At 37.6% G+C, this 18,619-nt stretch overlaps 1 protein-coding gene across 2 annotated transcripts in view; it reads left to right on the forward strand.

The window, feature by feature from the left end:
• UBQLN1 (ubiquilin 1) overlaps window positions 1-15,035 on the forward strand; it is a 47,096-nt gene extending 32,061 nt beyond the window's left edge. The window contains exons 7-11 of one of the 2 annotated variants that reach the window (XM_012472138.3): window positions 5,514-5,656; window positions 8,713-8,796; window positions 9,998-10,113; window positions 11,077-11,245; window positions 13,054-15,035. In XM_012472138.3, the coding sequence (XP_012327561.2) occupies window positions 5,514-5,656; window positions 8,713-8,796; window positions 9,998-10,113; window positions 11,077-11,245; window positions 13,054-13,206 (665 nt within the window). In that variant the 3' untranslated portion in view covers window positions 13,207-15,035. The remainder of the gene's footprint in view (window positions 1-5,513; window positions 5,657-8,712; window positions 8,797-9,997; window positions 10,114-11,076; window positions 11,246-13,053) is intronic. The other variant, XM_012472139.3, reaches the window with a different exon arrangement.
• Window positions 15,036-18,619: the final 3,584 nt, after the last annotated feature.

Consider the following 18,619-nt stretch of genomic DNA (forward strand, 5'->3'; position numbering starts at 1 on the left):
AGCAAGTTTATTTTCTCTGGACACATTTGGTTACTGCAATTAAGATATAATTAACTATTAAATTAGTCACCACTAGTACTTGGCTTTCTCTGGCAAACAAGCCACTTGGAAACTTAACTTTGGCTGCAGTCTTACTTTCATTTTTATTTTTTGTGAAAAAGTGGCTATGATGAGATACTTAATTTTAAATTGGGTATTTTTTCTGACCATTGTTTTTCTGTGAGTGAGGACTATTGTGATGAGTGGTTGGTCTGGCAATGCTTGTATGTTGTATTATTTTAGTGTCATTGCATAGGAAACACAAGTTTTGCCATCTCATTTAATAAAATATATTCCACTGTGCCTTAAAAACCTGACATTTTTAACTCCCCTTCTTCCTTTTTGCTTGTTTTGGCATGATTGGTATTAACTGGTTATTATTTTTTTTAATGCTGCAGTGATTTTGTGTTGCATGAGTATAACTGATTCACTGTGTTTTGTAGTAGTATACTGAACAGTATGAAGGAGGCCAGGTGTGGCATGGTGGCTCACTTGTTATCCCAGCACTTTGGGAGGCTAAGGTGGGTGATTGCTTGAGTCCAGGAGTTTGGGACCAGCCTCAGCAACATGGTAAAACCTCGTCTCTACAAATAAGACAAAAAGTAGCCAGGCATGGTATGCAGCTGTAGTACAGCTACTTGGGAAGCTGAGATGGGAGGATTACCTGTGCTTAGGAAGGTTGAGGATGCAGTGAGCTGTGATGGCGCCACTGCACTCCAGCCTGGGAGACGGAGTGAGACCCTGTCTCAAAACAAATAACAGGATGCAGGAGTGGCTATACCATAGGGAGTCTCTGTTGCAAGTACTCACTGCTTTTGTAAAAGCACAAAACACCCATAGATAATAAGTGAGAAGAATGACTGTTCCAATAAAATGGTATTAATGGACCCTGAAATCTGAATTTCAGATAGTTTTCACATTTCACAAAATATTTATCTTTGATTTTTTTTCCCCTTAACCATTTAAAAATAAAAATATAAAAGCTTTTTTTTTTTTTTAAAAGACCTAATCTCAATCTGTCACCCAGGCTGGAGTGCAGTTATGCGATCTTGGCTCACTGCAGCTTCCACCTCCCAGATTCCAGCAATTTTCGTGCCTCAGCCTCCCAAGTAGCTGGGATTACAGGCACCCACCACCATACCTGGTTAATTTTTTTTGTATTTTTTTCTTAGTAGAGACAGTGTTTCACCATGTCGTTGTCCAGGCTGGTCTTGAACTCCCAACCTTGGGTGATCTGCCTGCCTCGGCCTTCCAAAGTGCTGGGATTGCAGGTGTGAGCCACTGCACCCAGCCAAAAATTGTTTTGCTTTGTTTGAGACAGAGTCTGTTGCCCAGGCTGGAGTGCAGTGGTATGATCTTGACTCACTGTAACCTCTATCTTCTGGGTTCAAATGATTCTCCCTTCTCAGCCTCCCCAGTAACTGGGATTACAGGTATGCACCACCAAGCCCAACTAATGTTTGTATTTTTAGTAGAGGTGGGGTTTCACCATGTTGGCCAGGCTGGTCTTGAACTCCTGACCTCAAATGATCCACTTGCCTCAGCCTCCCAAAGTGCTAGGATTACAGGTTTGAACCACCACCCCTGGCCTTGAAACTTAAAAGCAATTTTTAACTCATTGCCTGAGCAGAAACATATTGTGGGCCAGATTTGTCCTGCAGGCTGTAGTTTGCCAACCTGTCTTAGAATACAGACATACCTCATTTTGTTGTGCTTTACAGATAGTGTGATTTTTACAGTTTGAAGGTTTGTGATGACCCTGCATTAAGCAAGTCTGTTGGTACTATTTTTCCAACGAGACAGCCCACTTCATGTCTCTGTCACATTTTGATAATTCTCACAATAGTTCAGTCTTTTTCATTATTATTCTATTATGGTGATTCTGTGATCAGTGATCTTTGCTGTTACTTTAGTAATTGTGTATAGGAACCACCTTGTACCTGTTGAACTTAATCATTAAATGTGTGTGTTCTGACTGTTCAGCTGACTGGCTATTCCACTTATCTCTCTTCCTTTCCTTGGGTCTCCCTATTCTCTGAGATGCAACATTGAAATTGGGTCAGTTAATAACTCTACCATGCCCTTTAAGTATTCAAGTAAAAGAATCTCTCACTTTAAATCAAAAGCTAGAAATGATTAAGTTTAGTGAGGGAGGCATATCAGAAACTATGATAGGCCAAAAGCTAGGCCTCTTGCACCGAACAGCCAATTTGTGAATGCAAAGGAAAAGTTCTTGAAGAAAATTAAAAATGCTACTCCAGTGAAGGCTTGAATGACGAGAAAGTGAAACAACCTTATTGTTGATACAGGGAAAGTTGTAGTGATCTGGATAGACTATCAAACCAGCCGCACCGTTCCCATAAGCCAAAGCCTAATCCAGAGCAATACCCTAACTCCCTTTAATTCTATGAAGGCTCTGAGGTAAGGAATCTGCAGCAGTAAAGTTGAAAACTAGCTGAGGTTGAACAGCTTAGGTTTAGGGAAAAAAGCCATCTTTATAACATGAAAGTCCAAGGTGAGGCAGCAAGTTATCTAGATCATCGAGGAAGATTATTGAAGAAGGTGGCTACACTAAACAACCAATTTTTAATGTAGGTGAAAAACAGCCTTCTATTGGAGGAAGATATAACCTGGAAATTTTATTTCTAGAGAGAAGTTAGTTGTTAGCTTCAGTGCTTCAAAGGAAAGGCTGACTGTTAGGGGCTAATGCATCTGGTGACTAAGTTGAAGCCAGTCCTCATTATTATTCCAACAATCCGAGGGCCTTAAAAATTATGCTAGATCTTATTCTGCCTGTGCTCTAAACATAGGGGGGAAAAATAAACCAGGATGGCAGCACATCTGTTTACAGCATGGTTTACTGAATGTTTTAAGTCCACTGGTGAGACATGCTGCTTAGGAAAATATTTTTTTCAAAATATTACTGCTCATTGACAGTGCATGTAGTCACCCAAGAGCTTTGATGGAGATGTACAAGGAGATTAATGTTTATGCCTGCTAACACAACATTCATTCTGCATGCAGCCCATGGATCAAAGAGCAATTTCAACTTTCAAGTCTTCTTTAAGAAATACATTTCATAAGGCTATAGCTGCCTTAGATAGTGAGTCCTCTAATGGATTTGGGCAAAGTATATTGAAAACCTTCTAGAAAAGATTCACCATTCTCAATGCCATTAAGAATGTTCCTAATTCATGGAGAGGATGTCAGAATGTTAACACGAACAAGAGTTTGGAAGTTTATTCTATCCCTCATGGATGCCTTTGAGTGGTTCAAGACTTCCGTGGAGGAAGAAACTGTAGAAGTGGTGGAAATAGCAAGAGAACTAGAATGTAAAGTGGAGCCTGCTAGGCATGTTGGCTCATACCTGTAATCCCAGTACTTTTGGGTGGCACAGACAGGAGGATCCCTTGAGCCTAGGAATTGGAGGCAGCAGTGAGCTATGTTCATGCCACTGTCCTCACTCCAGCCTGTGTGACAAAAGTGAGACTCCATCTCAATTTAAAAAGAAAAAAAGAGGTGGAGCCTGAACACTGCATTGCTACAATGTCAGTAAAAAACTTGAACAGATGAGAAGTTGCTTCTTGTAGATGAGCAAAGAGTGGTTTTTTGAGATAGAGTCTACTCTAAGTGAAGATGCTGTGAACATTGTTGAAATAACAGCAAATAATTTAGAATGTTATATAATCTTAGTTGATAAAGCAGTGGCAGGGTTTGAGAGGGTTGACTTCAATTTTGGAAGTTCTACTGTGGTTAATGCAAGCAAACAGCATTGAGTGCAACAAAGTTTTCCGGATGTGGCAAAGTTCATTGTTGTCTTATTTTAAGAAATTGCCATAGCCACCCCAACCTTTAGCGACCACCAGCTGACTCACTGTTAGCAACTTTGGGCAATATAAAGTATTTTTAAGTTTATGTGCAGAGTTTTTTGGAAGGCTGTGGCATACTTAACAGACCATAGTATCATGTAAACAACTTTTGTACGCTCTGGGAAACCAAAAAATGTGTGTGACTTGCTTTATTGCACACTAGTCTGGAACCAAACCCATGGTATCTCCAAGGTTGGGCTCTAGGATGTGAAAAACACTAAATTAAGCTTTTACAACATGAGAAAATAGGAAAAACAAGAACTATTAAAAATAGTAGTATTATAATAAAGTAGAAAAGTGAGAAGAATCTTTTTTTTTTTTTTTGTGACGAAGTTTGCTCTTGTTGCCCAGGGTGGAGCGCAATGGTGCGATCTCAGCTCACTGCAACCTCCGCCTCACTGCAACCTTCTGCCTTCTGGGTTGAAGCGATTTTCCTGCCTCAGCCTCTCGAGTAGCTGGGATTATAGGCGCCTGCCACCACACTTGGCTAATTATTTGTAGTTTTAGTAGAGATGAAGTTTTGCCATTTGGTCAGGCTGGTCTTGAACTCCTGACCTCAGGTGATCCACCCCCTCGGCCTCCCAAAGTGCTGGGATTACAGGTGTGAGCCACTGCTCCTGGCCAAGAGTCAGATGTCTTAAGCCTGATATAACTACACTGGATGGAAGAGCAGAAGGGGGATGAAAAACCTAATGAGTTGACTTGGCATAGTAAGTTTGAGAATATATTTGAGTTTGAGTGTATATAGTTGGCAGTTGAAAATCTAGATGTAAGTCAAGCAAATTAACTTAGTTTTCAAAGAAAATTTGCCTAAACATACAGTTGTCATCACATACGGAATTCACATAAATTCAGCTGTAGCCCTTGACAAAAAAAGGAAAAGCAATAATCATAACAAATGCTTTATACATCAATTTCTTATAGCCACCCTATGAAGCAGATACTGCTTTCTCCATTTTACAGATGGGGAACCTGAAATACGAAGACGCTAAATAACTTGCCCAAGATCACATGGTTAGGTTAGATTTGAACCTAGGTAATCAGGCTCCTCATACTGCTTCGAGTCGCTGTGCTCTATGGTTTCAAATGTTAAATGTGCCTGCCATTTTACTTAGTGCCAATACTCAGTGAAAATGGGTGGAGGCATTACATATTTTGTTCCCTTGGGCATGAAGGCTTCCTTCTTTTATAAGGCTGAGCAATATTGAGTGCGAAATATGATTCTAATTAATCTTTTGCAGTCCTGGAGAAAAGGTTGGCTCAGTCTTTTTTACTTTATGGAATTTTTCAGCAGTAATTTTGACCATATCTAATTTTTGCCTTAAATTGACTTCAGAAGCTAGCCCTTCATGAGACAAGATTTTACCATAAATGCAACCAGAATGTTTAAACTCGTAAGTCTTCTTTTACTGGTATATGTTGGGCATGTCCTTTTAGAGATCTTTTAGTTTTAAAGTTCTTTCATGGTTCAGTTGATACATAATATATATAATCATTTGTACTTGATAAAATTAAACACAGTGCATATTGTATTTTAAAGCTTTAACTTTTGTTTAAGTATTTTTCTTTAATATGTCTTTTTTTTTTTTTTTAACAAACTTTCAGCTAGTATGTTCAACACTCCAGGAATGCAGAGCTTGTTGCAACAAATAACTGAAAACCCACAACTTATGCAAAACATGTTGTCTGCCCCCTACATGAGAAGCATGATGCAGTCACTAAGCCAGAATCCTGACCTTGCTGCACAGGTGAGTTTGTATTTGCATTGAAAAGGACTGTGTGCAGTGTGAACCTAATCTAGTAATTGTGATTTTGGCACATTTGTGTTGTGTATGATATCTTAATGTATTAGAAAAGTAAGTAAACTATGTCTCCAATTTTTTAAACCATGTGTTTCTTTGCAGTAATTAAATATTTCAAATATAATTAAAACAACTTTATTTCTGCCATTCATTGACTAGAAAGAAGTGTAGGTTTACTTTGTTTCTATATATGTTGAGTTAGGAGACAAGTACAAAGTTCTATAATGCCCTCTTTTGAAAGATACACTACTTAATGAAATGTTAATCTTGAAAGCAAGTAAGAGCAGTGTTAATACATTTGAAATAGTTTTATTTAGTAGATCACTAAGATTATAATAGTCATGCTTAAAATGGCAGTTGTAAAATAGCATGAAGTCATTTATTAAAGACGGGAATTTGTCAGAACAATATTCTGATTCTTTCAACTATTGATTCCCCTGCTGAAGATAGTATACCTATCCCTTATTAATGTATTCCTTTTTCTAATTTGTTTCTAAAGAGACTACAGCTAAGAAAATTAGGGGATCTCAAAGTTCGCTGAACATTCAGGACCACTTGGGAAGCTTTACTGACAGTACTGATGCTTGGGCCCCATCCTTAGAGATTTTGATATAATTGCATCTGATAACCCCTTCCCCCTCAAGTTCCCTAGGTACTATCTAGGTTCCATACCATAGAGCTTAAAAAACCATAGAGAATGAAATAAACCTTGATTATCTGTAGTTTATATTTGCTGTTTATTAGAAACAGCTTCTGTAGTGTGTCAGGAATTTGAAACACTTTTTTTTTTTTTTTTTTTTTTTTTTTTGAGACGGAGTTTCGCTCTAGTTACCCAGGCTGGAGTGCAATGGCGTGATCTCGGCTCATCGCAACCTCCGCCTTCTGGGTTCAGGCAGTTCTCCTGCCTCAGCCTCCTGAGTAGCTGAGATTACAGGCAGGCGCCACCATGCCCAGCAAATTTTTTTTTGTATTTTTAGTAGAGACGGGGTTTCACTATGTTGACCAGGATGGTCTCGATCTCTTGACCTCGTGATCCACCTGCCTCGGCCTCCCAAAGTGCTGGGATTACAGGCGTGAGCCACTGCGCCCGGCTTGAAACACTTTATAGTTAATCCCATTCCTTAAATTTTAAAAGTTTTAAGTCGAATGGTTTTTATTTTCTAAATTCTAGAAGTATATTGATTCAAGTATCTTCGATATATAATTCTCAGTAATAACTTAGGCCCTCACCAAATTTGTGGAGTTGGAAATAACACATTTTAAGAAGAATTTTTGTGTCTTTGATTTTGTATATTGGAGGTACATTTTATGGAAAATTGGTTTATTCATTTGAAACTTATCAGACTGAGTTGTTAATGGCTTAGTTTACTGTAATAGCCATTTTAAGTGTGTATTTGGCTAATACTGAATGTGCATCTTACTTTTAAAATTTGACTTTAACAAGCACATGCCTAGCAATTTTTAATAATATTACACTAGTAAAGTGATTTGAGTACTCACATGCTGTTTTTTAACTCTAAAGCAAAATGCTGCTAATACTAGATTGGCATGTCTTATTACCCATAATTTAGAAGCTATTACAACATTCTTGTTATCAACAGATTAAAATGTGTGGTTTTTTTCTATTTTGGTTTTTAAATATTTACAAAGAGTCTGGAGTGTAAACTTGTGGTATAAGCACTCAGGTAAGTTATAAGAAATATCCTAATGAAATGAGATGATCATCTGCGAATGAATACATTTAAGATGACATGCTTTTTTAAGATTCAATGAAGTAAATCCCAAAAGATATGTGTGATAACCTTGTTAATATGTTTGTAATAAAGAAGTATTTGACTGGAACCACTAAAGAAGCAGGTTTGTTGACCTTAAGCAGGTGTTACTTACTGTGAACTTATTGGTCATTTTGAAATAAATATGTATGTTCCTGCAAGGTTGTCTGACTTGTGCTTTGGTTATTATATTAAAATTACCTAAAAGATCCACTTTGCAAGAATTGGGGCAAATTTTCTCTACCATCATTTACATTGTTCTTAAATACGGTTAACTACTTGAGGGTGAGGATCATTTCCTCCCCAGACTTTGGATAGGTGAATAGGCTATCAGTAAATCCTTGCTAGTTGACTTTTTACTCTGGGGAAAATGATATAAAATGTATCTTTTGAAGCTATGAGAATTTATTAGTTTCTGGTTATGCTGATTGTGTATTTTAATCTTATTTTCAGGTATATGACATCATACTAATACTGATCCTGATTTTTAAATTGTTAACATTTATTTGAAGGTTAGGAGATGCCACTTTTCTCATCTCTGGCGATAGTGAGGTGAAATCCAGATGCTAATCTTGGTGTTCTCAAATGGATTTACATCTTTTAGGTCTTAAATTATTTTAATACTTTCCCCAGAGGACTGTTGGTGCTAGCCCTGGCTGATTTTCACCTAGCATCTCCATTTCTCTGGCAAGTTGGTTGCTGTTTTGTGGTGTTATTTTTTTGGACCTAATATTAGCTGTTTTGTAGTAGGCAGGTAGATGTAGTGGTCCTTTTCAGATCTGGATTTTCTCGTGCCTGCCACTTGTGTGTCGAGGTTTCTAAGCAAGCCATGTTACATAGTTTCATGTATTGATGTTTATGTTTATTCTGTCAGTGTAGTAGAAAATATATCTTCATGAATGCCAGTTACTCCCATTTTTCTTTCAATGGCAAGTATTCACCTTTGTTCAAGGAAAAGCCTAAGAAAATGATTGCTTTTATTTTTTAGGATATTACATGTCATTACCATAACCATCATTGTCACTGAGAGAGAAGATGCCTCATTTTTGTTTTTGTTGTTCTAGAGATCCCTCTTATGGACAGTATCTTCCCTTTTCCTTTTTTATTTATGTTCTACCTTCCTCCCTTTTAAGTGCCAGTTTAGGCACTTGGGGGAAGATAGAATAAAACAAGGTACATTACTTGTTTCAGATATTTCCAGTAAAAATTGTTTGAACACTTGCCCCATAGATGATGCTGAATAATCCCCTATTTGCTGGAAATCCTCAGCTTCAAGAACAAATGAGACAGCAGCTCCCAACTTTCCTCCAACAAGTGAGTAAGACAAGATGTTAGCTATCTTGGGTAATGATTTGCTTGAAAAAATTTGATGATGAACATTTTCCTTGCTCTTCTCTGGCTGATAACAAAACATAAAATATAGAGACTGATAATGCTGTCAATTCGTAGAGAATTCAGCTTGATCTTAACAGAGTCCCATTTCACTGCTGACCTTTTGCTTATGTTTCTCAAACATAAATTCTGAGGAAAGAACCATTTTGTTTTTGCTTTTGAGGACCTAGGATTTTGAATGCTTTGTTAATACCATAAACCATTTCCTTTCACTGTACTAACTTTGAAGTGCTTTCTTCTGTCATGTTATGCTTTATGGTTTAACTAATTTTGAGTAACAGGAAAGAGCTACCTATTCTATTTTACAGGTTGTTTTCTTCCAAATTAATAGAATGCTTCTTTTCCCCAAGGGGTAGATCTCATTTCCTCAAACTCGGGATTAGTAAGATTAAAATGGTCAGTGTTGTCATATAAGGAAGGTTATATTATAAACAAGTACTTGAGATTGGCCATGGTATTTTATTATTTAAAACGATAAAAGAGAAGTCAGTCTTGGTGTTTTGAAACTGGTAGTTCTGGGGCTTTATATATTATTCAGTGACTCTCAGGCCTGTAAACCATTTTCCAAGGTTGGTTGGTGTCCTTGATCTATTGTAATGATGTAAGCCTATCTTTGGTTAGTCAGGTGCTGTATATTTGGAAGTAGTAAAGCTAAATTCAGGATACACGTATTAATGTCAAATTTGGAACTATTGTTTTAGAGTGTACCTTACTGGTAAAATTGTTACATCAGTAACAGGTAACACTTGGTTAGGTGGAATATGTGGCTTTCACCATATTACCATGTTGTAAGAATTGTGCATTTGGAGGTTGTCTTTTAGAAATAATATTTTATCTTCTGTTGGAGAAGGGGAATAGTTGTGGCTTCCAGAGTAGCTCCTGATTGTCTTCCATTATGAAAATGGCTTTCATGATGGACTTAGGAGGAGGTCAAGTAATGATTTGCATACTAGGTTTGCTGTCAAAGAGGAGACGCTTGTGTTTATTTTGGGAAAGAAATTATGGAATACCGGTGTCAAGGAGTAAGGTTTTAGATTTTTCTCCGGAAGCATAACAAAGATTTTAAAACTTACTTTCACTGATTTTAATTCCTTTGTAACCACTAGTTTTCTATCTTTCTTAGATGCAGAATCCTGATACACTATCAGCAATGTCAAACCCTAGAGCAATGCAGGCCTTGTTACAGATTCAGCAGGGTTTACAGACGTTAGCAACGGAAGCCCCGGGCCTCATTCCAGGGTAGGCTTATTTGGGGAAGATAATGAAAGTGCATAATGGCTACTTTCTCTGAGAATTTCAGATTTAGTATTATGCTGCCTGCCTTGTGTTTTTTGTTGTTGTTGTTGTTTTTTGAGACAGGGTCTTGCCCAGTTGCCTAGGCTGTGAGTGTGGTGGTGCAGTTGTGGCTTACTGCAGCCTCAACTTCCCAGGCTCTAGGGATTCTCTCACCCAGCCTCCCTACAGGTGCGCATCACCACACCCAGCTAACATATACACACACACATATATATAGTTGTTGTTGTTTTTAGAGACAAGGTTTTATCATGTTGCCCAGGCTGGTCTCAAACTCCTGGGCTCCAGGAGCCGTGGCCTCCCAAAGTGGGATTACAGGCATGAGCCACAGCATCTGGCTTTTTTTTTTTTTTTTAAGAGATGGGCTTTTGCTTTTACCCTGGCTGAACTTGAACTTCTAGGCTCAGGATCCTCTCACCTTAGCCTCCCCAGTAGCTGGGACACAGTGCCTGGCTATGATTGTTTTTAAATCAGGGTTTTTAAAGTTAAAAATGATTATTTTTTAAATGATTATTATATTTTAAATTCATAAGACAGAGTCTTACTCTGTTGCCAAGACTGGAGTGCAGTGGCACAATCTCAGCTCACTTCAGCCTCCCCCTCCTGGATGCAAGCCTACCTCCTACCTCATCCTGCCAAATAACTGATAGTACAGATGTGCACCACCACACCCAGCTAATTTTGTTTTTATTTTTTGAAGAGATGAGGTCTCACTATGTTACCTGAGCTGATCTCACATTGCTGGGCTGCTGGGATCATTGGTCTCCTAAAATGAGCCACTGCACCAGGCCAAAAAGGCTTATTTTAAAAAGATGACTTAGCTTATATTATATTAAAATGTAACTGATTTACTGACTGGTCTTTGGTTTTGCAAGACCTTAGGTTATTTCCTATTTGTTCTTTCTCTAGGTTTACTCCTGGCTTGGGGGCATTAGGAGGCACTGGAGGCTCTTCAGGAACCAATGGCTCTAACGCTGCACCTAGTGAAAACACAAGTCCCACAGCAGGAACCACTGAACCCGGACATCAGCAGTTTATTCAACAGATGCTGCAGGCTCTTGCTGGAGTAAATCCTCAGGTATCAGCTCTTTTCCCTTCAAGTTTTGTATTCCTTAATGTTGGAAATTTAGAAATTTCCAAAAAGAAGGAAAAGGGAAAAAAGGAAAGCAGTAGTTCTTAGGTGTTCAGATTAATGAACAATACAGTCTTAAGGATATTGAATAAGAAACAGGCATTACAAAAATTGTTGACTTTGGTGCTATATGAGACACTAAAGGAAACATTGTTATGGCTGTGGGAAAGATAGGCTGCAACCTAAAGTCTTAATTTTTAGAAATTTCCTTTAAAAATACCTTTTTTGTGTGTGGAGTTCCTATTTGAAAATCATTTGAAATAGGTTTTGCTTTAAAAAAGTTCTTAGGGAGGAATGGAAACTTGATCATGCCAAGTACCTCCAGGAAAACTGTATTCTAGTCTTTTGACTGGAAAAAAGTCCTAACTACCTTACCCCACCCATCAAACCACCTCCTGCAGTAGTTTGTGTTGCATATATATATATATATCTCTTGCAAATAATGTGCTTGCATCTACAAACATTTATTGGCTTTACTAATAATGTGCCATTACATAAAGATGATTGCCAGTTCAAACCTGTTTTATTAGGTTGTTCCCAAATTTCTTAATATTTAAAGGTCTGTTAGGTGCTTTCTGTTTTCTTTTCTTTTCTTTCCCCTTTCCCTTTTCCCTTTTTCCCTTACCTTGTCCCCTTCCCCTTTCCTCTTTTCCCTTCCCCTTTCCCTTTCTCCTTTTCCCATCCTCTTCCCCCTTCCCTTTTCCCTTTCCCTTCATTGCCTTTCCTTTTTCCTTTTTGTTCTTTCCCTTTCCCTTTTGACAGAGTCTGAGGCTGGGTGCAATCACAGCTCACTGCAACCTCCACCTCCTGGACTCCTGCAGTCCTCCCACTTTTGTCTTTTTTGTAGAGATGGGGTTTCGCCGTGTTGCCCAGGTTGGTCTAAAACTCCTGAGCTCAAGCGATCCCACCTGCCCTGGCCTCCCAAAGTGCTGGGATTATAGGCATGAGCCACTGTGCCCAGCCTGCTTTCTGTTTTCAAGCCTTAATATAATTATCAGGGTGGGATCTGTCTCATGCATGTTTGTATTCCCGATACCTAGGATACCATAGTTTCTGGCTCATGGTAGGTACTCAGTAAATATTCATGGAATAAATAAGAAAAAAGGATTTGGGGTATTAGAATCAATTGTTATATAAGTTAACTTACAAGCCTCCAAACAAGTAGGCCTAGGACTGATTGGTCATTTATGTGGGGTTGTTTTTTTTTTTTTTTAACCTCATTTCTGAAGAAAAGATTTGATTTGGCTGAATTGTCAGAATTAAGAGTGTAATTTTTGGCCTGAAACTGAAGATCTTTTCTAAGAATTGGCCAGTGCAGAAGTTAAACTCACATTCATTCGGACAATCATTGAAGCTTTAGAATTTTATGCATGAGAATATTGGCTTCTGTAGTTACTCAGTTGGTCAGTAGCTACACAGATCATCTAATTCTGAACTATTTGTATATATACTTTAAAGTCTTCATGTACATGATACTCTAAAATAATGGTTGATGTTTATTAAGCTTTTTTCCTCCCCAAAGTAGAGTTGTGATCTATTTGTCATGTATTTAGGTATAAACTAGACTATTTAAAATAAAGATTAATGTACTTTTAAATACGTCGGATATATTTCAAGAGGCAGGAAGTGTTTTTAAAGCTCAGTAGACCAGCATATGTTATTAAAAAAAAAAGCAATTAAAAATTTAAAAAGTCAGGTGTGACATGGACTGGTTTCCTTTAGAGTTGGATTATTATTATTTTTTCCTTTAATAGCTACAGAATCCAGAAGTCAGATTTCAGCAACAACTGGAACAGCTCAGTGCAATGGGATTTTTGAACCGTGAAGCAAACTTGCAAGCTCTAATAGCAACAGGAGGTGATATCAATGCAGCTATTGAAAGGTTACTGGGCTCCCAGCCATCATAGCAGCATTTCTGTATCTTGAAAAAATGTAATTTATTTTTGATAACGGCTCTTAAACTTTAAAATACCTGCTTTATTTCATTTTGACTCATGGAATTCTGTGCTGTTATAAACAAACCCAATATGATGCATTTTAAGGTGGAGTACAGTAAGATGAGTGGGTTTTTCTGTATTTTTCTTTTCTGGAAAAGTGGGAATCAGTGCTTTTCATTTAAGGCTACTGCATGCATCACTTCTGCATTTATTGTAATTTTTTAAAAACATCACCTTTTATAGTTGGGTGACCAGATTTCGTCCTGCATCTGTCCAGTTTATTTGCTTTTTCAACATTAGCCTATGGTAGTAATTTATGTAGAGTAAAAGCATTAAAAAGAAGCAAATCATTTGCACTCTATAATTTGTGATACAATATTGCTTATTGTGACTTTGGCATGCATTTTTGCAAACAAAATGCTGTAAGATTTATACTACTGATAATTTTGCTTTATTTGTATACAATATAGAGTATGCACATTTGGGACTGCATTTCTAGAAACATACTGCAATAGGCTATCTGAGCAAAACACCTGTAACCAAAAAAGTGAAGATAAGAAAATACTCTTAAAGCTGAGTTATTTCCTAATTGTATAGTCTTACAGCATCTTTGACAGACATCTCCCAGCAAAAGTGCCGGTTAGTCAGGTTTGTTGAAAATATAGTAGAAAAGTTGATTCTGGTTATCTCTTTAAGGACATTTAATTGTACAGACAACATAATGTAACATTGTCTCAACATTCATTCACAGATTGACTGTAAATTACCTTAATCTTTGTGCAGACTGAAGGAACACTGTAGTATACCCCAAAATACATTTGCCCTAGGACTTTTCAGCTTCTCCCATAGGTAGTTTAACAGGCACTAAAATTTGTAATTGAAATGTTGCTTTCACTGAAAGTGTCTTGATGTTTCAGTTATTTTTAATTGCCATATAAAAATAGAACTATCTTTTGGGTTTATCTGTTTTCTCATGCACAGGCAATACACAAATTTAAAATGAGTTGTAAGCCAATTGTTTCTGAAGTGTTTTGGTAGTTCTATTAAGAAATAGTTAAATATTGTGCTTTTCAGAGCCTCAGAGAAAGGGGAATGGGGTGGGGGGCAGCGGAATCTCTCCTGGATTGGGCCAGCTTAAATAATACTGGCAACCAAGATTCTGTTAGGATTTCTGTGCATATAGTGTAGTAAAGAAGTATCATTCAGGGGTGAAAAACAAAGAGCCGTTTTAACGATGTTGAGTACATTTGGCTGTTTTATAGCCTTTTTCTTCCCTCCCCAAAGAAGTTGTGTTTGCCTAACTCCCAAACTGTTGGGGTGGTACATTCCTTTAGGACCAATTAAAACATAATTTAGGGTCAGTAATACATTTGGCTGGCTCTGGTTCAGTATTCTCTTAGGTGATTATATTCTCAATGTACAGTTACAGGAAATTAAAATGTTAAAGTAACGTAAAATCAATTCAGACCAATAAAATCAAGGGAAATAGAAGTTGATTCCATTACTTCTGTCAGTTGCTTGCTATTAAAAAATGGTTAAGAGGCCAGGTTACCCATCAGTCCATGCACTGTTCTGACACTTTCCCCAGGAGGAAAACATGTACAAAGGTTACGGTGGAGGCATGAGTAGAGGAGATTGTTAAGAAGGGTATTTGTGTGTATTTGCTCTTTCTGCTTTATGCCTCAGTCTGATTTTAAAACTTTTGTACTGGTGAATGGTGGTATTCAGTGTGGGATAGTGTCATAACTAATTTGACAATTTATTAATCACAAAATAACAATAAATCTCTAGCTTTTACACTTGATTTGTCTTGCCTCTTTTGTAGAAAGAAAAAAAAGTCTTTAACTTTTGCTAACCATGTGTTTTAAAGGCTGTTGGAGTTGATTTACCCCAGATTTTGTCATATTTTACATTCTTTATTTTTCAAGTTTTCCAATTAAATGTCACACACGGTCTTTTGTGGTGTGATAAAAAGAGCACACTGGGAAGGTAGGTGACTTGAGCTCTACTTTTGATCTTGGTACTTGAGTAGTTATTTGACATTGAGTAAAACATCATGATTTCTTTATTATACATGTGATGAGGCTTATAGGGTGCACTGGACTGGCTGATTAGCTCTAAATAAGCTTTAAGCTGCTGCAGGGGTATGGTTTTTGTTTTTAATATGTTTATCTTTAGGTCTAAGTCTAAAGATAAATATCTACATCTTAAGGGGTTCAAAATACTTAAAATTTTCTTACCAGCACTAAAAGGATGTTTAAAATACTGTAGGCTTAAATTGTTCTCATATCGAATGATAGTATTTAGTACAAATTGAATAAAGAATGGAGTAGTGAAAATATCATTTGGGGATTTTATTTCCCAATTATAATATTTGTGATAACTTAAATGAAGTGTAGCAAATATTGAAAAATCAGGTAAATGATACCTGGCCTCTATGTGTGTTTAGAATCTTCAGTTTTAGAGTTGGTTTAAATATAATTAAAAGAGTCTTTTATGCTTAATATATTAATAGGCATATCATAACAAAATGTAACAATGGATAACAGTATGCTGGTGACAAAAGTGAAACTAAGCTGTGTGTGCAGTGACATACACATGTATAACAAAAAGGTGTGATTCATACAGGGAAATATGCATATTATACTTCTCTTAAGAGATTGATACTGAACATATTACAGTCAACAGTAAGTCTTACATTAAAGAAGTCTATTTAAAGTTTTATCCAGCTTTTTCCAGTCTCACTAGACCATCTCTTTTACTGACTGTTCTTTAAGGTGATGCTGTATGCAATGAACACACTTTGGGAAAAGCTGTACTTAGCCTATCTACCCTTCTCTGGTGTTTCACATGGTATTTATCTACTTTCGCTCATAGAAAGCCTGCCATTCTTGCTGGGCTCAGTTCTGAAGGCATCCTAAACTTTGCTGATCCAGTGTTTGGTTAACTGTTAACTGTTCATGCCTTAGCCTTTACTGTCAATTGCTGCATTTTGCGCCTTTCATTCACCTTGTAGCAATTGTTTTTTGTTTTATTTTTCTGCTTTAAAATTGTCTTGGAAGTTAACCTAAGTAACATCAGTTGTTTCTTGTATCTTTTCCCATAGGCAACTATTGGAAAGTCAAATTATTGAACATTTACTGAGTGCCAGGTTCTTTTCTAATTGCTCAGAATATAGCAGAAAATAAAATAAGATTCTGTCCACATGGGGCTTACATAGTAGAATGTAGGGAGACAGCAAATAAAACATATAGATTGCCTGCCAGGTAATCAGTGCTTTGGTGAAAAATTCTGCATAGTAAGGAGACTAGGTCAGGAAGGTGGTGTTCTTATTTTATAAGACGTAGTCAGAGAAAGCCTCAGCTCATTGAGGAAGTGACATTTGAACAGATACTTGTGTATCAGGAGGGGCGAACAACCTTTCCAAGAAGAAGACAACTAATGAAAAGACCCTGAAATAGTGTTCTGAATATATGCCAACCTAAAGGGAAGAAGCTGAGGCACAAAATACAATTTTAAAACAGTTTACTTGAGCCAAAGTGAGAACAGCTGCCAGGGACCCACTTTAAGTGGCCTTGGGGAATGCTCTGGTACAAGCAGGTTTTAAAGGCAAGGGGGAACAAGGAGTGGGCTGATACAAAGTTTTCACAGGTATTCTCGTTGGTTACAGAAATAACATTAATTAGCCATTGGCTGTACACTGTTGAACATAGGGTATGAGTTATGGTGTCTATTGTATGACATTTTATAGCTACTTGTCAGTCCAGAGCCCACATAGTAAGTTGCTTCAAGAGGTAATTATTTAGCTCAAGGGAATGAGACATGACTGATGTCACATTTTAAATGCCTCTCTGACCCTGATAATTTAAAAGGGTTTGCATTTCTCAGGTAAAAACTTTTGTTCCTTTCTTAGAATGTTTGTAGAGCACAAGGAATCCAGTGTGGCTTGGGCAAGATGAACTAGTGGGGAAAAGCAGGGTAGGAAGTAAGAGAGGTAGGGTGGTTCAGGTGTTTGACGAAGAGGACTTGGTAATACACAAATTTTATGAGCCATCCTGATTTTGAGGAATAGTTCTGGGGTTGGGGAAGAATTTGCATTTCTAACAAGTTCCTAGGTGAGAACCACTGCACTAGAGGAACCAGGGTGAAAGAAGGAAGGCGTTTAGGAGGTTATAAGCTAGTGAGAGATCTTAAGGATTTGGACTGGGCTGGTAGCATTGGAGGTAGTAAGAAGTTGGATTTGAGGTATGTTTTGAAGGTAGAGCCTATATATATATTAGAAGTGTGAAGTTTAGAGCAAGGCAAACAAGGTAGAAAGAACATGAGAAAAGGAGTATCAGGATTTTGGTGTTGACATGTTAAGTTGAATGTACTTGATACGGAACATTTAAGTGAAGGTGTTGGGGCAAGTGGAGGAACTGCAAAGGAGAGGAACAGATAGATAGGTCATAAGGTGAGAGCTAAGAGAGGTCCTGAAAGCGGGTGAGGCTCAATATATTGCCTCAAGCTCTCATCATGAATTGTTAACCCTTTGCATTTAGTGATGGAAGGACCCTCATGACTATGATTAGTAGTTTAGAATGTTGGGGTAAAATTGTGGTTAGAGTGGACTGGCAGGAGGTACAGTTTGGAAGTAAAGAGAGACAAACGGGGCAGTAGCTGTGGGGAGGGTGCTGTGGTGGTGGCGGTGGTATAGAAGTTTGCCTTTTTTTTTTTTTTAATGGGAACTACCGCATGTTTTTATTTTAATTGTAATGACTAGTGTGTGGGGCATAGGGGAGGGGACTTGCCCAGGTAATTGTTTTCTACCAAAATTTACAGAGAGAAATGTACAGAGAGAAAGAAGTTCCTGCTAGCTTTTGATTTCCAGAAGAGGTTTAAAAAAATAAAGTCAGCACCTTTGTTACATGGGTTGAGGTGTGAGGGAGAGGGTTTGTCTTTCCAGTCATCATTTGCCTCAGCTGGGTGTGCCTTTTCTTGCTAGTAGATGTGGCACTTGTCCAGCACATGTGAACCCAACTTCATGGTCAGCCCTTTCTGAAGTAGAGGAAAAGCACCCCTCCCAGCATTTTTGCTTGGGAAAGATCTCATAGAACAAAATTGAGGTTTCCTCTAAGCTCAGACAGTGGTGAAGCACACCTCAGTTTGTAATTCCAGCCTATGCCTGGTAATATAAGTATTTCTGATTTCCTAATTGACTGTCTTGCTTACCACTTTGTACTTAGAACAAGGCTAGAAACATGTAGGAACTCAGTAGTTTCCCTCAAAGATCACGCTGAGTGTGGGAGCCTAATTCTTTAATGGGATATATAGTAGTCACTTGGGTATTCAAGCCAGATTTTTTAAAAAGGGTATTTCAGACACATTTTCTATTATTTATATT

The sequence above is a fragment of the Aotus nancymaae genome, unplaced genomic scaffold (genome assembly GCF_030222135.1).
Source record: "Aotus nancymaae isolate 86718 unplaced genomic scaffold, 86718_ANA_hifiasm-v0.15.2.pri h1tg000041l, whole genome shotgun sequence".
NCBI lineage: Eukaryota > Metazoa > Chordata > Mammalia > Primates > Aotidae > Aotus > Aotus nancymaae.